This window comes from Chiroxiphia lanceolata, chromosome 1 (assembly GCF_009829145.1).
Source record: "Chiroxiphia lanceolata isolate bChiLan1 chromosome 1, bChiLan1.pri, whole genome shotgun sequence".
NCBI classification, from domain to species: Eukaryota; Metazoa; Chordata; class Aves; order Passeriformes; family Pipridae; genus Chiroxiphia; species Chiroxiphia lanceolata.
In genome coordinates this window covers 155,948,152-155,970,288 of record NC_045637.1, presented here as the reverse complement: position 1 = coordinate 155,970,288, position 22,137 = coordinate 155,948,152, and the positions used below count along the sequence as shown (strand labels likewise).

The window sequence follows — 22,137 nt, the reverse complement described above, 5'->3', positions numbered from 1 at the left end:
CTGGTTTATCCCCACATTCCTGGTTATTCCCCCTGGTTTCATCCCTGTGTTCCCGGTCATTCCCTCTGGTTTATCCCCATGTTCCCTGTTATTCCCTCTGGTTCCATCCCCCTGTTCCCAGTCATTCCCTCTGGTTTATCCCCCTGTTCCTGGTTATTCCCTCTGGTTTATCCCCCTGTTCCCAGTCATTCCCTCTCTGCCCCCCCCCGGCCATTCCCCCATCCCTGGCTCAGTGCAGGGACAAAGGAGTGGCCGTTTCTCTCCCTTGGGAATGGCCAGGGCCAGCTGGGGACCTTTTCCCCTGGAGACTGGCTCCATTCCCCCTTTCCCTCAGGAATTTCCATAACTGCTCGGGGGGGGCTCCATCCGTGCCCGAATCTTTCCCACCAGCAAACAGGGAATGTTGCTTCTCCCTTCCTGCTTCAGCACGAGCCACCTCCTGCTCCGGTGCCATTCCAAAATCTGGGCCTCCTGGCCAGTCCACGGTCACTTCCAGGATTCCCAGATGACGGGGGTTTCCTCTCCCAGCCCTTTGTGGTCATGGAGACCCTCCCTCTGGGGACCCTCCCTCTGGGGACCCTCCCTCTGGAGAACACCCTCCCCAGCAGGGACAGCAGGAGCAGCTGGATTCAGTTCCACCCCCCTCCTCCACGAGCCTCTGGGATCTCTTTTCCGACTGGAACGTTGTGGATTTGGGATCCTCTCCACCCCTGACTCCGGAGTGTCCCGGTGCCTCGTGCCAGAGGCTCCAGGAGGGATCATTGTCCCTGCCTGGACTGGCCCGAGGGGACAGTGTGGAAAATCTCCTGCTGGAATTGCACAGAACTTGCTGAGGGGCCATTGGGAAGGAGGGGGGGGACAACCAGGCTGGAACCGGGAATGTTCACGCTCCAGAATCCCACAGGGGCCCAAAACCCTGGTGTTTCCTTCTTGTCAGTTGGGGGGATGTGGCTGTTATCCCGTTATCCGTTGGGATCTCACCACATTCATCCTGCCATTCCATTCCTAAAAGCTGGATCTCCTCTGCAGGTCCCTTTGCTCTGTTCTGTGGAAACCCCATTTTTAGTGGGATTTGGGATTGTTTTTTCCAGTTTCTCAAACCCTTCAGCTCTGCTGACTCGATGATGTCACCGATGTCCCACAGGGATTCTGGAGCCTCCCCCTGTTCCAGCACAGTCTGGATTGACCCGTGGGGGAGAGATGGGCCCTTCCCAGCCCTGGGATGGTTCCAGGGTCAGGGGATCAGACCCAGGGCTCCACAGCCCTGGGCCAGTGGAATTCCAGCATCCCGGGACACCAGCTGGTTTGGGAATTGCATTTCCCTTGGGAAAGCTGCTGTGGGGGCAGAGGCACCGTGGGCCCCCCGAGGACGTGAAAAAATGGGAGGAAATGTCCTTTAGGGACCTCAGTCCCATCACTTGCAGCAGCCTGAGACCCTCCAGGTGCCAAAGGCTCTGCAGATCCCGGGATGAGGCACATCCACCCCCCCATCCCTCCAGGGCTCAGTTCCAGGCATGGAAAACTAAGGAACTAAGTCCCAAAACTCTGCATCCTCAAGGGTGTTGGAGGAGGATGACGGACACCTCAGCATCCCAACCCCCCTCCGTGCTCCCAGCTCTGCTCTGATTTCAGGAATTTAATTGGGAAAATGTCTCTCGGCCTCGTGATTTCACCCGAAAGGCAAAAATCAAAGAGGGAGAGTTGGGATTTTTCCTGGTTATTTGAGCCCTGGAGCACAAAGGACTCGTGGCCCAGCACCCCCCTCGCTGTGTCCCGTCCTCCCGACCCGGATTCCGGAGGATCCTCCACGTGTGCTCCCGGCACGTTGAACTGGGACATCCCAAAAAAGCCACCGGGGCCGTGGCGCTGTCACAGCCGGGGGTGGCAGGGAGGTGACAGGGTGACATTCCCAGCTGGGAATGCTGGGAACAGCCTCGAGTGGCACAAGGGGGTGGGTTGTAGGTGGGATTTTGGGAATATTTTGGGAGTATTCCTCCTGAAAAGGGTTGTCCAGCCCTGGGAGGCTCAACAGCCACGGGGATGTGGCACCTGGGGACAGGGGCAGTGGTGGCCCCTGGGGACAGGGGCAGTGGTGGCACTTGGGGACAGGGGCAGTGGTGGCCCCTGGGCCAGGCAGACTCGGGGGGTCTCCTGTGGTTTTCCCACCTCAGCCATCCCCTGGTTCCGTGCTGTCCCAGTTTCCCCAGTGCATTCCCATCCTCCTTCCCGGCTCCGTGGGCAGATGGAGGGGGGGGGTCCGTCCCCGTTCCTGTGGGAATGTCACCATCTGTCCTGCTGCTCGGTGACATCCAGCCTGGGGGACACTCCCAGTGCTCCCAGTGCAGAGCAGCCTCCGGTTTACTGGGAGTGGAGGGAAATTCCCATACTGGGAATGACTGCGGGGCTGGGCCGTGGGAACTGGGCCGTACTGGGAGTGGCTTTGGGGCTGCCCTGTATGGACTGGGCCATACTGGGGCTGGGCCGTGTGAACTGGGTCGTACTGGGAGTGGCTTTGGGGTTGCCCTGTAGGGACTGGGCCATACTGGGGCTGGTCTGTGTGAACTGGGCTGTACTGGGCCATACTGGGGTGGTCTGCGTAAACTGGGCTGTACTGGGGCTGGTCTGTATGGACTGGGCCATACTGGGGCTGGTCTGTGTGAACTGGGCCATACTGGGGCTGCCCTGTATGTACTGGGTTGTACTGGGGCTGGTCTGTGTAAACTGGGCCATGCTGGGAGTGGCTCTGGGGCTGCCCTCTATGGACTGGACCATACTGGGGCTGCCCCATATGTACTGGGCTGTACTGGAGCTGGTCTGTATGGACTGGGCCATACTGGGGCTGGTCTGTGTAAACTGGGCCATACTGGGGCTGCCCCATATGTACTGGGCCGTACTGGAGCTGGTCTGTGTGAACTGGGCCGTACTGGGGCTGCCCCACATGTACTGGGCTGTACTGGGGGTGGCTGTGGGGCTGCAGGTGCCCCCCCAGGTCCGTGGGTGCCCCCCCGGGTGCCCCCAAACCACCCCCTGAGCCTCATTTGTATTTTTAACTCATTTCTACAATAACCCCCCAATTTTGGGGGTTTATTTATTTGGGGGGGGCACTGGGGGGACTCGTGGTGGCCCCCACTGTCACAGCACCCCCAGGACTGGGAGGCTCTGGCCGTGGCCCAGAAGGTGCTGGAGGGTCTGGAGGGAGGGGGAAGGAACACGAGGAGAAGAATTAGAATAAGTAGAAGAACAGCTGGAATAACCTAAATAGAATTTAATAAAATAGAAAAATAGAAAAGAATAAATAAACGACAATAATCAGAATAAACAGACATAAAGAGACTCCTGGTTTTAAACACAGACCCGGGGCAGGGCACTGGTGGGACTGGGAGGACTGGGAAGTGCCCTGGAGGGACATTCCGAGGTCTGGAGGCACTTCAGTGCCCAAAGGGAACATGGAGACACATCCCAGGGGGATTTTTCAAGGCCTGAAGATACTTCAGAATCCAAAGGGAACCTGCAGACACACCCTAGAGGGATTTTCCAAAGTCTTGAAGAAGTGGAAAGTGCCCTGGAGAGACATCTCAGAGTCTGAAGGTACTTCAAGGCCTGAAGGGAACATGGAGACACATCCCAGAGGGATTTTCCAAAGTCTGAAGATATATTAAGGTCCTGATACATCTTGATATATCTTGATAAATCCCTCTGGGATGTGTCTCCATGTCCAAAGAGACACAGAGACACATCCCAGAGGGATTTCTGAGGTCCAAAGGGACAGAGAGACACATCCCAGAGGGATTTCTGAGGTCCAAAGGGACACAGAGACACATCCCAGAGGGATTTCTGAGGTCCAAAGGGACAGAGAGACACATCCCAGAGGGATTTCTGAGGTCCAAAGAGACACAGAGACACATCCCAGAGGGATTTCTGAGGTCCAAAGGGATATGGAGAAGCCCCCCAGGCGGTTTTGGGGGTCACAGCTGCTCACAGTTCCGGGGTGTCCGGGATGGGCCATGGCACTGGCAGCACGTTCATGGGAGCACTGGGACAATCCCATCCTGTGGCTACTGCTGGTCACCCCCTGGGTCACCCCCGGCCCCGAGGGGGTTCCCATCCCTGAGGGGGTTCCCATCCCCAAGGGTGCCCCTGTCCCTGAAGGTGTCCCCATCCCCGAGGGGGTCCCAGTCCCTGAGGGTATCCTTGTCTCTGAGGAGGTCCCCGTTCCCAAGAGGGGCCCTGTCCCCACAGGCATCACCATCCCCAGGGGGGTCCTTGTCCCCCTGGTGATCCCTGTCCCCACGGGTGACCTGGTCCCCAAGGGAGTCCCTGTCCCTGTGGGACTCCCCGTCCCCATGGGGGTCCCTGTTCCCACCCCTGGGGGTGTCCCTCTCCCCAGAGGGGTCCCTGTTCCCATCCCCGTGGGGGTCCTTCTCCCCCTGGGGGTCCCTGTTCTCCTCCCTGGGAGGGTCCCTCTCCCCAGAAGGGTCTCTGTTCTCCTCCCCAGGGGAGTCCCTCTTCCCATCCCCGTGTGGATCCCTGTTCCCATCCCCGTGGGGGTCCCTCTCCCCCTGGGGGTCCCTATTCCCATCCCCACGAGGGTCTCCATTCCCATCCCCACGGGGGTCCCTCTCCCCCTGGGGGTCCCTATTCCCATCCTCGATGTGGTCCCTGTTCCCATCCCCGTGGGGGTCACTCTCCCCCTGGGGGTCCATGTTCCCATCCCCAGGGGAGTCCCTGTTCTCCTCCCTGCAGGGGTCCCTGTTCCCATCCCCGGGGTGGTCCCTGTTCCCCTGGGGGTCCCTATTCCCATCCCCGGGGTGGTCCTTATTCCCATCCCCGAGGTGGTCCCTGTTTCCATCCCTGTGGGGATCCCTGTTCCCCTGGGGGTCCCTGTTCCCATCCCTGAGGGGGTCCCTCTCCCCCCGGGGATCCCTGTTCCCATCCCCCTGGAGGTCCCTGTTCCCCTGGGGGTCCCTGTTCCCATCCCTGGGGGGGTCCCTCTCCCCCCGGGGGTCCCTGTTCCCATCCCCCTGGGGGTCCCTGTTCCCCTGGGGGTCCCTGTTCCCATCCCTGGGGGGGTCCCTCTCCCCCCGGGGGTCCCTGTTCCCATCCCCCTGGGGGTCCCTGTTCCCCTGGGGGTCCCTGTTCCCCCGGGGGTCCCTGTTCCCATCCCCGCGGGGGTCCCTGTTCCCCTGGGGGTCCCTGTTCCCATCCCCAGGGTGGTCCCTGTCACCCCGAGGGTCCCTGTTTCCATCCCCGCGGGGGTCCCTGTTCCCCTGTGCTCGGGGGTCGCGGCAGCGGCGGCGCAGCCTGCGGTGTGTGCTCAGGTTGGCCTGCGAGGCGAAGGCGCGGCCGCAGCGGGCGCAGGGGAAGGGCCGGTGCCCGGAGTGAGCCCGGCGGTGCAGCCGGAGGTGCCCGCGGCTGCGGAAGGCGCGGCCGCACTCGGGGCAGGGGTGGGCGCGCTCGGGGGGCGAGTGGGCTCGCACGTGCAGTTCCAGGCTCTCCCGCCAGGCGAAGCCGCGCCCGCAGCGCCCGCACACGAAGGGACGGTCCTCGCACGGCCCCGCCGCGCCCGAGGGGCGCTGGGGGCACTGGGGGCGCTGGAGACACTGAGGGTACTGGGGACACTGGTGGCAGCCGGGCCGCCCCCGGTGCGAGCCGCGGTGCCGCAGCAGGTCCCCGCGCAGGCAGAAGGCGCGGCCGCACTCGGGGCAGCCGTGCCGGGCCCGGTTCCCCCCGCGCAGCCTCTTGTGCGTGAGGAGGTTGCGGCGGTGCCGGAAGGCTTTGCCGCAGGTCCCGCACACGAACGGCGGGCCCGGGGCGGGGGGCTCGGCCCGGGGAGCCCCCGGCTCGGCCCCGCAGCTCAACCCCAGCCTGGCACACGGGGGCGGCCCCGGCTCCTCCCGAGGGGGGTCCCCGGCGCAGCCCCCCGGGGTGGTGTCGCTCCAGCCGGAGCGGGGGGCACTGAACCCCAATTCCCAGTGTTCCCCGTCATCATCCTCACTGGCAGAACCGTCCTGGGCAACTGTTGGGAAAAGGGTGTCACCACGGGGGATCCCAGACCCACCGCCGGCCCCCCCCCCACCCCCGTGACACCCGGGGGGCTGGCAGGGACTCCCACCCAGGCCAGGGGGGTGTCAGACAGGGTCTCTGGCCGCGGCCAGCCCCTCACGGCACAGCGACAGCCCAGGGCGTCCCCACAGGATGTCCCCAGTCACTCACCGGTGCTGGAGGCGTCAGAAGTTCTGCTGTCCCCCCCAGCACAGGGGACCTCCCCGGGTGACTCCTCCTTCATGTCAGTGAACTCGGACACGGAGCCTGTGCAGGAGAGACCCCTCAGTGCCCCCCAAAATGCCCGGTGAGTGTCACTGGGGGACTGTCACCGCCACCAGGCCGGGGGCTGCCCTGGGAGCTGTGGGGGCTGTGGGGGCTGTGGGGCCGGGGCACAGCAGATGGGGGGCTGTGGGGCAGCAGGGCCGGGGGATCTGGTGCCTTTATTCCTCACACCTGCGGATGCACTCGCGGCCCTGCCCTGCAGGACGGGCTCTGCCAGGGGGCTTGGGCTGCAGACCCCTGGCTCAGCCCCCAGATCCCTGACCAAGCCCCCAGACCCCAGTTGAGCCTCTGAACCCCCGGTTGAGCCCCTGGACCCCGCTCAGCCTCCAGACCCCCAGCCAAGCCCTGGACTCCTGCCGAGCCCCTGGACCCCTGGTTGAGGCTGTGGACCCTCACCTCAGCCTCTGCCCCCCGGCCGAGCCTCTGGACCCCCTGTTCAGCCTCCAGCCATGCCCCCAGCCCTGTGACACCCCTATCTCCACGCCCCCAGCCCTGTGACACCCCCGGCCCGGTGACCCCCGGCCCCTCACCCAGACTGGCCACCAGGTCGTAGTTGTCAGCCATGACCTCTCGGTACAGCGCCCGCTGCCAGGGCAGGAGCTCTGCCCACTCCTCGGGGGAGAAGTAAATGGCCACCTCTTCGAACGACACGTCGGGGGGCACCCCCTGGGGGACAGCGGGGGGCTCAGGGGAGCCGGCAGCACCGACCCCTCGCTGGGCACCCCTCGCGGGTCACCCCAGGACTGCGGCACCTCCCGGGTCCCAAAGGGTCCTGTCCTGGGGCTGCTCCGGCCCCCACAGTCAGCACAGGGGGCACTGCCAGGGCTGTGGGGAACCCCGGGAGGAGCGGGGACCCCGGGGCCCTGGGGCTCCCTGGGGCTGTGGGGGGACTCATGAGAAGAGCAGGGACCCCCAAGGCTGGGGTCCTCCCGGGGCGAGAGAAGTGGGGTCCCCTGGGGCTGTGGGGACCCCCCGGAGGAGCAGGGACCTCAGGGGCTGTGGGGACCCTAGAGATGAGTGGGGACCTCTGGGGCTCTGGAGTTCCCTGGGGCCGTGGGGACCCCCGGGAGGAGCTGTGGGGACCTCCTGGGCCGTGGGGACCCCCCGGGTGCCGCCCCCCGGTCTCCGTGAGCCCGCCTTCCCCCTCCCGTTAACCGCGCCCGGAGGCGCCGGGACCGCCCCGCCCTGTCCGGCCCCCCGCCCCCTCCGCGGGGACCCCCGGAGCCCCCCAACCCCGGCACCGGCCCCTCCGCCGGGACAGCGGGACCCCCCGGGGACCCCCCGAGCGCTCCCGGCGCTCCCCGGGCCCCCCCGCTCACCCTCTGCATCTCCGGGAGGGGCCCGATGGCGGCGGCGGAAGGGGCCGGGCTGGGGGGCGGCACCGGGACACGGGGGCACCGGGGGGGGGGGCACCGGGACACGGGGGGTACCGGGACACGGGGGCACCGGGAGGGGGGGCACCGGGACACGGGGGGCACCGGGAGGGGGGGCACCGGGACACGGGGGGCACCGGGGGGGGGGGGCCCCGGGACACGGGGGGTACCGGGACACGGGGGGTACCGGGAGGGGGGGCAGCGGGACACGGGGCGTACCGGGAGCGGGGGGCACCGGGACACGGGGGCACCGGGACACGGAGGGCACCGGGAGGGAGTTGGGGTACCGCGGACCCACCCCCCGCACCCACGGGCCGGGGGATCCCCGCGTGGTTTGGGGGGACTCCGCCCGGGCGATGGCGGCCGCGATCGCCCACCCCGGCAGCATCGGCCACCCCCCAAGCGGGGCTGCTCGGGGACACCCCCCCTGCTCTCCAAGACCACCTTCCACCCCCCCACCCCCCCAAATCCCGAGAAACCAGCCCGGCTACTCCGGGCGTCTGGGAGCCCCCACATCGGAGGGTCCCACACTGGAGGGTCCCATTCCAGAGGAGGGTGTCACACTGGAGGGTCCCACACCAGGGCAGGAACAACCAAAGCCACCCCGGGGTCCTGCCCCTGCAGCCCGTGTGCCCGATCCTCCCAGAACCCACCCGGGGTGACACCAAGTGCCCCCAGCCGGGACAGGGGGGGGCTGTGTCCCAGCGTGTCCCCTCAGTGAGAGCCCTCAGTGTGAGACCCCCAGTCCGTCCCCAGGGGGGTTCAGTGCCACCCCAGCGGATGTGACGGTGACCCCGGGGCGGGCTGGGTGGCCGCGCTGGTCCTGAGCTCCCACCTGGTGTCCAGGGGAGGTTTGGTGGCCACAGGGTGCGCTGGAGGGTCCCGGCACTGTCACAGTCCCGATGGCCCCTTGGTCACGGTGACGGTCCGGGGGCTGCAGCTGGCACAGCCTTTGCCGGGACTCAGGCAGGGATTGAGGCTCCAGGGAGACCCCCGTGTCCCCCCATTCCTGGACAGAGCACCCAGAGCTGCTGGAGCCATCAGAAGCTTTTATTTTAAATAACCTCAAAAAATAGAATTGCAGAGAGCAGAGCTGGGGGAAGAAGAGGGCTGGGGTGGGACCCCCTGCCCGGCTGGGGCTCCAGTGGTGGCTGCCCCACGTTGGTCCCCTCAGAAGATCCTATTCCCTTTGGGATGAAGCAATGGCAGATCCCGGTGCCCGTGGCCAAAGCTCTGCCCGAGGCTGCAGCCCCCTGGCCACTGGCTCTGTCACACCAGGGGGGACACAGAGATGCCAAGCGAAGCCCAACAAGCATCCCATGCCCCCCACGCCCCTGGAAGCCCCCCCAGCCCCCACCAATATCAAGTCCCAAAGCACAGTTATCCAGAGCAAGCAGAAGCACAAGCTGCCCCCCCCGCCCCCCCCGGACCAGAGGCATCTCCGGGTCCCTTCTGGAAGCAGAGCTGACCCTTTCCAGGCCATTTTCCTGGCTGTTTTCCCAGTGCTCTCCCAGCTCCTCTGTGCGGAGCTGGACTGGGGATCCCAGGTCATCCAACAGGAGAAAGGGCCTCAAGACTCCTGCAGTGGCAGGGCTTGGCTCTTCCATCCCAACCATGTCCTTGTGGAACGCCATCCAGTCTGGAACAGTCTGGAAGGTTCTGGAAGCAGTTGGAGCCCTCTCGCCCCATGGCTGCCTCCAGTGGATGCAACTTTTAAGCCACTGGATCCAGCTCTTCCCAGTCTGTGTGGCCCGAGCCAATGTGGCAGATCCAGGTCCAGCGGCACCCCCTCCAGTCCTTTGGTGTCTTCCCGAGCCAGAAATGGGCCATGTCCCAGTCTGGCTCTGTTTTGCCCCATCCAATCCCCACGAGGCTCCTCCAAGTCCGTGTCACATCCAGCCAGAGGGGTCACCCTGGCTCCGACCCCTCGGCTCCGACCCCTCGGCTCCGTGGGTCCGCTGTGGGTGAGTGTGGGAGCTGAGGGCCGGCCCTTGCCCGTGGGGGTCCTGGTGGGGGTCCCAGTGCAGGGGGGGGGGTCCCAGAGAGCCAGGGCAGGTCCCAGTGCAGGTCCTGCTGTGGGTCACAGGTGGCCTGGACAGGTCCCAGCGAGGGTCCCAGTGCGGGGGCAGGGGTGGGGGTCCTGGCAGGGGCCCCAGCGTGCGTCCTGGTGCACATCCCCATGAGGGTCCCGGGGGGTTACAGACAGCCGGGACACGGGGCCGGTTTTTCCTCGATGTGCTCCTGCTCCGGCGCTCCCGGCGTTCCCGGCATTCCCGGCACGCGCTTCTCCTCGAAGGCCCGCGCGCAGCCCCCGGCCTTGGCCCAGAGCTGCCCCCGGGGGGGCTCGGGGGGGCGGGGGGCCAGGCAGGCAGCACAGCAGCACGGGGGGGGCAGCCCCGGCGCCCTGGGGCCCGGACCCTCCCCCGGGCACTTGCACGGGGGCACCGGGGGGGCTCCGGGGCCCGGGGGGTGCTCGTCCTGCATGAGCTGCAGGAGGATGTCGGCGGCGCCCGAGGGGCTGTCGGGCCGGGCCGGGGGGGCCCCGCGGGAGCAGGGGGGCAGCAGCAGGGCCGGGGGCTCCGGGCCCTTGCCCAGGGGGTCCCCGGCGGAGCAGGCGGGCGCGAGGCCGGCGCCGTGGGTGCGGCGGTGCCGCAGCAGATGGGCCTTCTGGCTGAAGCCCTTGCCGCAGTCGGCGCAGCGGAACGGGCGCTCCCCCGTGTGCGTGCGCAGGTGCACGGCCAGGTTCACCTTCTGCCGGAACCGCTTCCCGCACTCGGCACACGCGTGCGGCCGCTCGGCGCAGCCGTGGGGGCACTCGGGGCACGGCTGGGGCTGCTCGGCGCAGGGCAGCGGCTGCTCGCAGGGGTGGGTGCGCTCGGCACAGGCGCGGGGGCACTCGCCGCAGGCGTGGGGCTGCTCCACGCAGGCGTGAGGGTGCTCGGCGCAGCCGTGGGGCTGCTTGGCGCAGGCGTGGGGCCGCTCGGCGCAGGCGTGGGGACACCCGGCACAGGGGTGCAGCTGCTCGGCGCAGCCGTGGGGCCGCTCGCAGGCGTGGGGCTGCTCGGCGCAGGCGTGGGGCCGCTCGGCGCAGGCGTGGGGCCGCTCGCAGACGTGGGGCCGCTCGCAGGCGTGGGGCTGCTCGCCGCAGGGCCGGGGCTGCTCGAGGCAGGGGTGCAGCCGCTTGGCGCAGGGGCACTTGGCGCAGGCGTGCAGCTGCTCGGCACAGGCGCGGTGCTGCTCCGTGCAGGGGTGACGGTGCTCGGCGCAGGGCCGGCGCTGCTCGGGGCAGGAGTGGGGCCGCCCGCGCGGGTTCGCCGGCGGCCCCCCGTGCTCGCCGCGGGCCTCCCCGCAGGGCCCGCAGGGGAAGGGGGCCCCGGCGGGGTCGGCGGTGCCGGGGACCGTGCCGGGGGGCCCCGCGTGCACCCGCTGGTGCACCCGCAGGGACAGTTTGCTCTTGAAGCGCTTGGGGCACTCGAGGCAGGTGAAGGGCTGGCGGCCCAGGTGGGTCTTCTGGTGGGCCAGCAGGTTGGGCTTCTGGGCGAAGCGCTTCCCGCACTGGGCGCAGGCGAAGGGCCGCTCGCCCGTGTGCACCCGGTAGTGCGTCACCAGGTTGCCCTTCTGGTTGAAGCGGCGGCCGCAGACGCCGCAGGTGAAGGGCCGCTCACCTGTGTGGATGCGCTGGTGTGTGGCCAGGTTGGTTTTGAGGCTGAAGCGCTTCCCGCAGGTGTCGCAGCGGAAGGGGCCGCGCCCGCCGGCGCCGTGCCCGTGCCGCAGCAGCCGCTCGCACTGCGCCAGGCTGCGCCCGCACTCGGGGCACGGCCAGGGCCGGGCCTCGCCCGCCCGTGCCGGGGGGGACCCGGGGGGCAGCTCCGCACCGGGACCGGGCTCGGGGGGGGCCCCGGGGCACGGCTTGTGCCCCGCGTGGCTCTTCTGGTGGGCGACGAGGGCGAGCCAGAGCCCGAAGCTGTTCCCGCACTGGTTGCAGATGAAGGGCTTCTCGGGGGGGGCCGTGGCGTCCCCCAGCCCCGGCTGTGTCCCCGGGGGCCCCAGGAGGGGGGGGCCGGGGGAGAAGTTTGGGGGCGCCTCGGGGGGCCGCAGCAGGGGCACCTTGGGGCAGAAGCCGTCGCCGCAGTGGGCGCAGGGGAAGGGGGGCTCGCCCGGGGGCGGGGGGGGGAAGCCCTTCTCCTCGCAGGGGAACAGCTCGGCGCCCTCGGGGGGCTTCGGGGCGGGCGGGAGCGGGGCGAAGGGGGGGTCCTGCGGGGCGGGCGCGGGGGGCAGCAGGGCGGGCGCGGCCCCGAAGGGCGCGGCGGGGGCCGGGCCGCGCGCGAGGCAGCGGCGCTGGCGGGGGACGTGCGTCTTCTGGTGGGCCTTGAGGGACACCTTGTCCTTGAAGCACTTGTGGCACTGGGCGCAGGGGAAGGGGCGCAGGTCGGTGTGGGTGCTCTGGTGCGTGACCAGGTTGGTTTTCTGGGTGAAGCGCTTCCCGCACTGGGCGCAGGCGAAGGGCCGCTCACCTGTGTGCACCCGGTAGTGCGTCACCAGGTTGGTTTTCTGGTTGAAGCTGCGGCCGCACAGGAAGCAGGAGAAGGGCCGCTCGCCCGTGTGGATGCGCCGGTGCGTGATCAGGTTGGGCTTCTGCCGGAAGCTCTTCCCGCACTCGGGGCACACGAAGGGCGTGTCCTCGGCGCAGCCCCGCGCCGGCCGCGCCCGCGCCTTGCCCTCGTCGGGGTGGGCGCCGTGGATGCGCTGGTGGGCCAGCAGGTTGGCCTTCTGCGAGAAGCTCTTGCCGCACTGGGCGCAGGGGAAGGGCCGCTCGCCCGTGTGCACCCGCCGGTGCGTGAGCAGGTTGGGCCGCTGGCTGAAGCTCTTCCCGCAGTCCCCGCACCGGAACGGCTTCTCCCCGGTGTGGATCCGCTCGTGCGTCACCAGGCTCTGCTTCTGCCGGAAGCCCTTCCCGCACTGGCCGCAGCGGAAGGGGCCGGGGACGCCCCCCTGGGCCCCCCAGCAGCCGGCGCGGGGGGCCGGGGGGTCCCGGGGGGGCTCGGGGCCACGCTGCCCGCCGGGGAACCAGCGGCCGGAGCTGCTGCCGGCGGCCGGGAACAGCTCCAGGGAGCCGGCGCCGATCCCGGGCTTCTCCTCGGGCTCCACCTTGCTCACCCGCCCGGGCTCCACTGCACCGGAGACATCCCGCAGTCAGCCCGGCCCTCGGGGAATTCCAGGCTGTCCCGAGGGGGAAGGCCCTGGATCCAGCCCCCCCCGCTCCATGTGGGACCCCCGACATGGAATCACCGTGGTCTGTGGCCCCCCAAACAGCCTCCAACCTCCCCCCGAAGATCCCAGTTTGTGACACCTCGAAGTGCCCCCAAAAACCCACTGCACTCCCCGGTTTGTGACACCCCCCAACCTCCTGCACCCCTCGGCCTCACCCACAGTGGTGCTGGGCCGGTGTCAGGAAAAAACTGCCAGTACCTGGCCCAGACTGGTCAAAATTGATCCTAAATTACCATAAACTGGCCATAAACCGTTTCAGAATGGCCCAGAATGGTGGCAAACTGCCCCAGGATGACAAAAACTGGCCCAAAACTGCCCAAACCAGCCCAGAATGGCCAAAACTGGTTGAGAATGGACATAAACTGCTCCAAACCGGCAAAAACTGGTCCACAAAACTGGCCAAAACTGGCTTAGAATGGCCATGAATTGGTCATAAATGGCTGCAAACGGTCCCAGAATGGCCACAAAATGGCTCCAAAATGGCTGAAAACTGGCCCAAAATGGACATAAACCAGCCCCACACTGACCCAGAACAGTCCCAAACTGCCTTACACTGGCTCAGAACGGCCCCCCGCTGGCCCCAAAACGCCTCTGAAGGTCCCAAATGTCCTCACACGGTCCCAGCCCGCCCTTCCCCCGGCGCCCCCAATCCCAGCGCTCCCCCATTCCCGAGGATCCCGACTCACCAGCGCAGGGGCTGCCCAGGGCCTTGGAGTCCTCCGGGCCCGTCCGTGCGGCTCCGAACGGCTCCTCCGGCGGCTTCATCCCAAACAAACCCACCGGCTTGAAGAACCGGTACCCTGGGGGGACACGGCTGTCACTGGGAGAGCCGGGGTTTGGGACCAGGGCACACAGCTGTCACCCACAGAGCCGGGATCGGGGGTGGAGCTGCCACTGGGAGAACTGGGAAGGCGGGACTGAGCCGCTCCTGGGAGAACTGGGCTCTGGGAATGGGGGATGGAGCCGCTCCTGGAGAACCAGGTTCCAGGTGAGGTGGGATGGAGCCATTCCTGGGCTCTGATTTCTTCCCGCAGCCTCTCCCACTCCCGGGAATCCCCCGGAACACTTTCATCGTCCCAGTTCAAAGCTCCCACAAAAATGCACCGAGCTCCGAGCGGAGAATTCCCCACCCCCCATCCCACAGGGTCCCCTGCCCGTGCCCCCCACCACCCACCTGTGCAGGGATCCGATGGGATCTCGGCGCCGACAGCATCCAGCTGGGATCCGGCCCGTGGCGCCGGGCTCAGCCGGGAATACGGGAGCAGATCCAGGGCGTGGGCGGGCTGGGGAGGGGGCGGCAGCTCAGCGGCATCTGGGGGCCATTTGGGGCCCCTTTGTGTCAGTTTGGGACATTTCCCTGGGCAGGGATCATCCCCTTGTTCCTGCATCCCAGATCCCAGGTCCAGGCCCCTCGCTCCAGGATGGAGCCCACGGCACTGGAGCACGTCCTGCCCGGGTAACAGGGATGTCACCCCACTCTCCCATGTCCCCTCGGGGGGTCCCAGCTCCGGGTGGGCTCATCCCCACAGGAAATCCCAGCATTGGGACCCACTGGAATTTCCCTCAGCGTAGGGAAGCTGCGGCCCCTCCGTGCCTGTGACCCCATCAGAGCAAAGCAGGGCTTGGCAGAGCCCCCAGAGCTGAGGGATGAGTCCCCACAGATCCCTGTTCCTCAAACCAGATCATTGCCCCCCCAACCAGATCCCTGTTCCCCAAACCAGATCATTGCCCCCCCAACCAGATCCCTGTTCCCCAAACCAGACCCCTGCTCCCCTAAACCAGATCCCTGCTCCCCCAAACCAGATCCCTGTTCCCCAAACCAGACCCCTGCTCCCCCAAACCAGATCCCTGCTCCCCCAAACCAGATCCCTGCTCCCCCAAACCAGATCCCTGTTCCCCAAACCAGATCCCTGTTCCCCAAACCAGATCCCTGCTCCCCCAAACCAGATCCCTGCTCCCCAAACCAGATCCCTGCTCCCCCAAACCAGATCCCTGCTCTCCCAGCAGATTCCTGTTCCCCCATCCCTGCCCCTAAACCTGATTCCTGTCCCTCCAAACCAGATCCCTGCCCCCCTGAGCTGGGGGCTGACCCCCCCTCCCTGAGCCCCCCCCCGGATCTGCACTGAGGGAGGAACCTTCCCTGAGGAGCCGATCCTGCTTTTCCAGGGACACCGAACCCCCCAAGCCCCGACCCCCCGTGTCCCCCCGGATTCCTCCCATGTTCCCAAGCCCCAGAGCCTGGGGGAGGGCAGAGCCGGAGGAGGCCCCGCGCTCCGGGACTTCCCAAAGCGCCGATTTCCCGGAAAAACTCTCGGGGGGTTCCAGGGGTTGAGTTAAAAAAAGCACGGGAGGAGTCCCCGGCCCCGGGAATCCCCCACGACGTCCCCCCAAAAGTGCCGGGGTGGCAGAGCAGCGGGGGATCCCGCCGGGAATCCCCCCGTACCTGGGGCGCTCCCCCCGCTGACATCGCTCCCCCGGGGCCCCTTCCCGGCCCCTTCCCGGTTCCTTCCCGGCCTCTTCCTCAGCCTCTTCCCGGGCTCTTTCCCGGCCCCTTCCCGGCCTCTTCCCGTCCTTTTCCTGGTCTCCTTCCGCCACCGACTCGCTCAAATGGCCGCAGCAGGGTCCTGGGAGAGCGGGAGAGCGGGAATGTGAGTGGGAATGGGAACAGGATGGGATCGGGAGCGGGATCGGGAGCCGGGCCCGAGGAGCTCGGCAGCCCCGGAGCGGCCTCGGCCTCCCCCCCGCCCCTCCTCCTCCTCCTCCTCCTCCTCCTCCTCCCCCCGGAATTTGGGGCGCGGAAGGGCCGAGCGGGGCCGGATCCGACTGCGAACCGAGAGAGCTCGGGAGAGCTGGGAGTTGTAGTTCGGGATGGATGGGACGGATGGGATGGGAGACAGCGGGAGCGGCAGCCGGGAACGGCCCTGGGGCCGGGAATGGCCCGGAGCAGGGAATGACCCCAGCACGGCAACGGCTTATCCAGCCGGGAACAGCCCCCGAGTCAGGAATTGCCCCGGGAGCCGGGAACAGCCCCGGTACAGCATCTCCTGGGCAACCGGGAATAGCCCCGGGAGCTGGGAATGGCCCCGATGCAGCCTCGCCCTGCCAGGAATGGCCCCGGGAGCTGGGAATGGCCCCGGCACAGCCTCGTCTGGGCAGGCAGGAATAGCCCTGGGAGACAGGAATAGCCCCGGGACAGCCTGGCCTTGTCCAGCCGGGAACAACCCCAGGGAATATGGAATAGCCGGGAATATGGAATCACTCGTTAACCAGGAACAGCCCCCGGAGCAACCCCCGATCCCGGGCTCGGGGGGTCCCGGTTCCCCTCGGTGCCGGTCGGGGGGTTCGGGATGGCCCCCCCAGCACCAGCGCTCCCGGATCCCCCCGAGCAGCTCCTGCGGGAGCCTCGAACCCGCCGCTGCCCCGCGTGTGCCCCCCGAGACCCCCAAACACCCCCCAGAAACACGCCCCGACACCCCTCTGAGACCCCAAACACCCCTGGCACCCCTGAGACCCCCCAAACACCCCCTGACACACCGAACCCCCCCGACCCCCCCCAGCCCCCCGTTCGTGTCCCCGGGGTCACGTGACCCCCCCCGAGCCCCCTCCCAGGGAAACTCACGGGCGGCCGCTGTCCCGCGACGCAATGACGTCACGCGCCAGATGACGTCAACGCGCCAGTGATGTCATCCCGAAAAGACACGCCCACCGCGTGGCCGCGCCCGGCCGGGGGCGGGGCGTGAGGCAGCGCCCCCTGTCGGCATCAGCGGGCTGCGACGGGATGGGAGGGGCCGGAGAGGCCCCGCCCCCAGTGTCACCCCCAGTGCCCCCCAGTGCCCCACAGTGCCCCCCAGTGTCACCCCCAGTGCCCCCCAGTGCCCCCCAGTGTCACCCCCCGTGTCACCCCCAGTGACCCCCAGTGCCCCCAGTGCCCCCCAGTGTCACCCCCAGTGCCCCCCAGTGCCCCCCAGTGTCACCCAGTGTCACCCTCAGTGCCCCCAGTGCCCCCCAGTGTCACCCCCAGTGTCACCCCCAGTGCCCCCCAGTGTCGCTTCCAGTGTCACCCAGTGTCACCCCCAGTGCCCTCCAGTACCCCCCAGTGCCCCCCAGTGTCACCCAGTATCACCCCCAGTTCCCCCCAGTGTCACCCCCAGTGCCCCCCAGTGCCCCCAGTGCCCCCCAGTGTCACCCCCAGTGTCACCCCCAGTGCCCCCCCAGTGTCACCTCCAGTGCTCCCCCAGTGCCCCCCAGTGTCGCTTCCAGTGTCACCCAGTGTCACCCCCAGTGCCCTCCAGTACCCCCCAGTGTCACCCAGTGTCACCCCCAGTGTCACCCCCAGTGGTCCTCCAGTGCCCCCCTCAGTAACCCCCAGTAATTCCAGTGTTCCCCCAGAGCCCCCCAGTGCCCGCCTGGTGCCCCCCATTGTCCCCCAGTGACTCCCCAGTGACTCCTCTGTGCCTCCCTGTGTCCCCCGGTGTCTCCCCACGACTCCCCAGACCCCCCAGTGCCCCCCGCTCCCCCCGGTGCCCACCCCGTGTCCCCCTGTGTCCCCCCGTGTCCCCCCTATCCCTTCCCCGCACCCCTTCAGCCTCTCCATGTCCTCCCAGTGTTCCCCAGTCCCCTCTGTGTCCCCCACCTCGACACCCCCCCTGTCTCTCCTGGTGCCCCCCCATCTCCTGGCGTTCATCATCCCCCCGTTCCTGCTCCCAGGAGGGGACATCCAGGACAAGGACACTTGGGACGGGGGCAGGAGCCATTCCCGGGGGGCAGGAGCCATTCCCGGGGGGCTGGAGCCCATTCCCGGGGGGTTGGAGCCCATTCCCGGAGGCAGGAGGTTGTTCCCAGGGACGGGATACCGTTCCCGGGGGACAGCAGGTAGTTCCCGGGGAGCCCATTCCTGCCGGCAGGAACACATTCCCAGGGGCATTGTGCCATTCCCAGGGGGCAGGAGCCCATTCCTGGGGTTCAGGGGCTGTTCCCGGGAGCACGATCCCGTTCCCAGGGGAAGAAGCTCATTCCCAGGGACATGACACCATTCCCAGCGGCCAGGAGTCTATGCTCGGTAGCAGGAGTCTGTTCCCGGGGGCAGGATGTCATTCCCAGCAGGATGCGATGACATTCCCAGGGAGCAGAACGTTGTTCCCAGGGGCAGGAGCCCATTCCCAGTGGGCTGGTGCCCGTTCCCGGTGTTCAGGAGCCCGTTCCTGGGGGCAGGAGACATTCCCAGGGGCACAGTGTCATTCCCAATGGGACATGAATCCATTCCCGGGGGGCAGGAGCCTGTTCCCAGGGGGTGGAGCCCATTCCCGGGGGCAGGAGTTTGTTCCCGGGGGCAGGACGCCATTCCCAGTGGGACGTGAAGCTATTTCTGGGGCTCAGGAGGTTGTTCCCGGGGGCAGGACGTCATTCCCAGTGGGATATGAGGCCATTCCAGAGGGCTGGAGTTGGTTCCCGGGATGTCATTCCCAGCGTGACGCCATTCCCGGGAGCCGGAGTTTGTTCCCGGGGCGCCGAAGCCCATTCCCGGGGGTGCAGGAGTTTGTTCCTGGGGAGCGGGAGCCGTTCCCGTGGGCAGGAGCCCATTCCCGAGGGCGGGCCGTGATTCCCGCGGGCCCCGCCGCCATTCCCGGGGTCTCTCCCCCCATCCCATCCCAGCCCCTCCTCCCGGTCACTCGCGGGGCCGTCCCGGGGGCGGATTTGGGGGCAGATCCCAGGAAATCGGCTCATGCCAGCCCGACGCCAGCGGCCGGCGGCTCCGTGAGGCCATTCCCGGCGGGATGAGGCTCCCGGTGTCCCTGTGGCTGCCGCTGGCCCTGGCGGTGGCCGCGGTGGCCGCGGGGCAGTCCCCGCTCCAGCGGCGCGTGGTCCGGGACGTGCTGGAATATTTCCACGGGCGCAGCAACGTGCATTTCCTCTTCAGGGAGAGGGAGCTGGACGGGGTCATCGAGAGGGTGAGCGCGGGATCGCAGCGGGACCGGGAGCGGGGCCGGGATGGCCACGGGAACGGGGAGGGGGCGGGGAGGGGGTTCGAGTGTCCCAGAGGGAGCGGGGAGGGGGACGGAGTGTCCGGGAGGGAGCAGGCGGCTGGGGGCGTCATGGAATGGGGGAGCAGGGATTGGAATTAGGATCTGGGGCTCAGGGTGGCCACAGGAACTGGGAGAGGGTTGGGGACACAGTTGGGATGTCCTGGAAGGAATGGGGAGAGGGTTGGGGACACAGTTGGGATGTCCTGGAAGGAATGGGGAGAGGGTTGGGGACACGGCTGGGATGTCCTGTAAGGAACAAGGAGAGGGTTGGGGACACAGCTGGGATGTCCTGTAAGGAACAGGGAGAGGGTTGGGGACACAGCTGGGATGTCCTGGAAGGAACACGGAGAGGGTTGGGGACACAGTTGGGATGTCCTGGAAGGAACACGGAGAGGGTTGGGGACACAGTTGGGATGTCCTGGAAGGAATGGTGAGAGCATTGGGGACACAGTTGGGATGTCCTAGAAGGAATGGGGAGAGGGTTGGGGTGTCCCAGAGGGAATGGGGAGGTATTTGGGGTGTCCTGGACGGAGCAGTCGGTGGAGAGGATCATCGAGCAGGTGAGTAACAGGATTCAGGATCTGGGATTCAGGATTTGGGATGGCCACAGGAACAGGGAGGGTGTTGTTGTGTCCTGGGGTGCCCCGGAGGGAGCAGGTGGTGGAGAGGATCACTGAGGGGGTGAGCAATGGGATTTGGGATCGGGATTTAGGGTTAAGGATCCAGGATGGCCGTGGGAATGGGGAGGGTGTTGGGGTGTCCCAGAGGGAATGGGGAAGGGGTTGGAGTGTCCCCAAGGGAGTGGGAGGTGGGTGGGGATGAGCACCAGGATTTCAGGATTCAGGGTTCAGGACTGGGATCCAGGATGGCCATGGGAATGATGAGAGGGTCAGGGCAGTGGGGTGAGGTGTCCCAGAGGGAACAGGTGGGCAGTGGGTGCCAGGGTGTCCTGGAGTGCCCGGGATCGGCCCCGCTGGCTGGGCCTGGCTGAGCTCGGTTACTCATTAATGGATCCGGGTCCATCCCGCTGCCCCTGGAGCACCACTCACGTCCAGGAAGAGCCAGGAGCTCTGGGCACCCCCCCTTTGGGCCACTCACCCACCCTGGGGTCATTCCTGGGACTGGATTTTCCTGGGAGTCTGCAGCATTCAGGGTCCCTTTGGAGTTTGGGGTCCCTCCCAGGGGTTGGGATCTCTGGGGCTCAGGGTCCCTCCTGGCACTTGGGGTCCCTCTGGGGGCTTTGGGTTGCTCCCAGGGTTTGGGATTCCTGCGGGGGCTGGATTCCCCTGGCAGGCTGTGGGGTTTGGGGTCCCTGCCACGCGCTCCCGCCCGCGTTCCCGCAGGAGGATCCCTCGGGGACGTTCGTGCAGCTCCGGCTGGGCCTGGCGCAGACGTCGTGCCGCAAGCGGGGCCCGCAGCGCCAGTGCCGCGTGGTGGAGAACCGGGTGAGGGGGCACGGCCTGGGGCAGCCCCCCTTCCCCGACGCACATCCCGGGGTGTTCCCATCCCTCGGTGCCTGTCCCACACCCTGGGGTGTCCCCCCCTCCCTTGGGCCACGTCCCGCGAGTGTCCCCATCTCCCCTGGGTCACATCCCAGGTGTCCCCCCACCTCCCTTAGGGCACATTCCAAGGTGTCCCCCTCCCTTGGGCAACATTCCCCGTCCCCTGGGACACATCCTGGGGTGTCCCCATTCCCTGAGCCGTGTGCTGGAGTGTCCCCCCTCCCTTAGGGCACATCCCAGGGTGTCCCTTCCCTTGGGCCCCATCCTGGGTGTGACACAGTCCCTGGACGTCCCCCGGGCTCCCCGTTCCCCCCACCGCACTGCTGCGGGTGCCAGGGTGGGACGGAGGGGACAGTGGTGGGTGCCAGGGGCTGGCACGGCCTGGGGAGGGTGACATCCCTCCGTGTCCCCAGCGGAAGCCGACCTGCCTGGCCTGCTACAAGTTCGACACCGGCGACGTCCCCAAGGTGCTGGACAAGTACCACAACTGCGGCCCCGCCCATCACCTGGCGGCCAAGGTGAGGTGCCCCCTGTCCCCCCAGTGTCCCCCAGTGTCCCCCCGTGCCCCCCGGCCGGTGCCAGCCCGTGCTGTGCCCACAGGAGATCCGGCAGCGGGATGAGGCCGAGTGCCGGGCGGTGGAGGAGGCCGGGAAGGGAGGGGACGCGCTGTACCTGCCCGGAATGTTCGCCTTCTCCCGGGGGCTGCCGGCATAGGTGGGTATGGGGACAGCCCTGGGGACACCCCCAGGGACACCCTGGGACAGGGACATACCCGAGAACCCGCTGGGATGGTGTCATGGGAATACACCTGGAGAACACCCTGGGATGGGGACAGGGGGACACCACGGGACAGGGACATGACTGGGAGAACACCCAGGATGGGAACACACCCGAGAACCCCCCGGCATGGGGACGTCGGGACACCCCCTGGGACAGGGACATGGGCAGGAGAACTCTCTGGGATGGGGACAGGGGACACACCTGGAGAAATCCCCTGAGGTGGGGACGTGGGGACACAGATGGAGAACCCCCCCGGATGGGGACATGGCCGAAGAACCTCCTGGGATGGGGACACAGGGACATAGGGGGTCCTATCACAGCCCCCCCTCCCCGTGTCCCCTCTCCAGGCACCACAGCACCGACGGACGCTGCCATGGGGGTCCCGGACCCCCCGCTTGTCACCCCCCAGCACCGCGTGACCGAGGAGGGTCCCGGGCGTGTCCCCCCCTCCTGCCTGTCCCCGCTCCCCAGTAAACCCAGTGCTGGCTCCGCTGTCCCGGCTCTTATTCCCAACGGGAACTGGGAGGGAATTGGGCTCCGTGTCACCACCCCTGCCCGCTGTGCCACCCCCCGCCCGCTGTCCCCAGGGATGGGGGGGCTCAGAGGGCCCGGGCTGAGCAGTGGGTACAAGGCAGTGCCCCCGAGGCCGCAGGACACAGGGACACCAGCGGGTGGGACGTGTTTACTGCAGTGACACCATGTCCCCTGTCTGGGGATGTCCCCCCAACATCCCCCGGTCCCCACGATGTCCCGCAGCCAAGGCCAGGCTCCCTGCAGCTCCTCTGTGACCCCGGTGACCCTGTGCCAGGCTGTGGTGGCTCTGGGGGTCTCCCAGCCCCGGTTTTGGGATCCCATGGCTCA

At 67.5% G+C, this 22,137-nt stretch overlaps 4 protein-coding genes across 7 annotated transcripts; 1 reads left to right on the top strand and 3 right to left on the bottom strand.

The window, feature by feature from the left end:
* Positions 1–3,255: 3,255 nt before the first annotated feature.
* On the bottom strand, positions 3,256–4,970 carry LOC116789163 (S-antigen protein-like). 4 transcript variants are annotated; one of them, XM_032692620.1, is made up of 3 exons: positions 4,494–4,962; positions 3,749–4,451; positions 3,256–3,654 (listed from the first exon to the last, which is right to left on the bottom strand). In XM_032692620.1, exons 1-3 carry the CDS (start codon positions 4,931–4,933, stop codon positions 3,343–3,345), a joined length of 1,455 nt encoding a protein of 484 aa, XP_032548511.1. In that variant the 5' UTR covers positions 4,934–4,962; the 3' UTR covers positions 3,256–3,342. The 4 variants fall into 4 exon arrangements, with proteins under 4 accessions (XP_032548511.1, XP_032548503.1, XP_032548520.1 ...); XM_032692612.1 differs by having other exon boundaries at positions 3,749–4,962; XM_032692629.1 differs by lacking the exon at positions 3,256–3,654 and having other exon boundaries at positions 3,664–4,451; positions 4,494–4,970.
* Positions 4,971–5,153: 183 nt separating this feature from the next.
* On the bottom strand, positions 5,154–7,674 carry LOC116788850 (zinc finger protein 316-like; the record flags this gene model as incomplete). The annotated part of the gene is made up of 4 exons (XM_032692083.1): positions 7,647–7,674; positions 6,858–6,993; positions 6,214–6,309; positions 5,154–6,016 (listed from the first exon to the last, which is right to left on the bottom strand). Coding segments are annotated over exons 1-4 (1,104 nt in total), but the record flags the coding sequence as incomplete, so codon positions are not given.
* Positions 7,675–8,735: 1,061 nt separating this feature from the next.
* Positions 8,736–16,400, bottom strand: LOC116786366 (zinc finger protein 271-like). The gene is made up of 5 exons (XM_032686892.1): positions 15,415–16,400; positions 14,146–14,419; positions 13,658–13,771; positions 12,049–12,871; positions 8,736–11,451 (listed from the first exon to the last, which is right to left on the bottom strand). Exons 1-5 carry the CDS (start codon positions 15,436–15,438, stop codon positions 9,897–9,899), a joined length of 2,790 nt encoding a protein of 929 aa, XP_032542783.1. The 5' UTR covers positions 15,439–16,400; the 3' UTR covers positions 8,736–9,896.
* A 1,916-nt stretch (positions 16,401–18,316) lies between these two features.
* RARRES2 (retinoic acid receptor responder 2) lies at positions 18,317–21,769 on the top strand. Its single transcript, XM_032686880.1, has 5 exons — positions 18,317–18,919; positions 20,338–20,439; positions 20,910–21,014; positions 21,097–21,210; positions 21,624–21,769. The coding sequence occupies exons 1-4, from the start codon at positions 18,746–18,748 to the stop codon at positions 21,208–21,210; spliced, it is 495 nt and encodes a 164-aa protein (XP_032542771.1). The 5' UTR covers positions 18,317–18,745; the 3' UTR covers positions 21,624–21,769.
* Positions 21,770–22,137: the final 368 nt, after the last annotated feature.

Excerpts from the sequence above, each read along its gene's own strand:
- LOC116786366 (XM_032686892.1), bottom strand. The coding sequence starts at position 15,438 with ATGTCAGCGGGGGGAGCGCCCCAG. Across the intron at positions 13,772-14,145 it reads CCCATCGGATCCCTGCACAG|GGTACCGGTTCTTCAAGCCG; the intron begins GTGGGTGGTGGG and ends GTGTCCCCCCAG. Across the intron at positions 12,872-13,657 it reads CCTGGGCAGCCCCTGCGCTG|TGGAGCCCGGGCGGGTGAGC; the intron begins GTGAGTCGGGAT and ends TCTCCGGTGCAG.
- LOC116789163 (XM_032692612.1), bottom strand. The coding sequence starts at position 4,933 with ATGGGAACAGGGATCCCCGGGGGGAGAGGGACCCCCTCAGGGATGGGA. Across the intron at positions 3,655-3,748 it reads TGTCCCTTTGGACCTCAGAA|ATATCTTCAGACTTTGGAAA; the intron begins ATCCCTCTGGGA and ends CAGGACCTTAAT.
- RARRES2 (XM_032686880.1), top strand. The coding sequence starts at position 18,746 with ATGAGGCTCCCGGTGTCCCTGTGGCTGCCGCTGGCCCTGGCGGTGGCC. Across the intron at positions 18,920-20,337 it reads TGGACGGGGTCATCGAGAGG|GAGGATCCCTCGGGGACGTT; the intron begins GTGAGCGCGGGA and ends GCGTTCCCGCAG. Across the intron at positions 21,015-21,096 it reads CCCATCACCTGGCGGCCAAG|GAGATCCGGCAGCGGGATGA; the intron begins GTGAGGTGCCCC and ends CTGTGCCCACAG.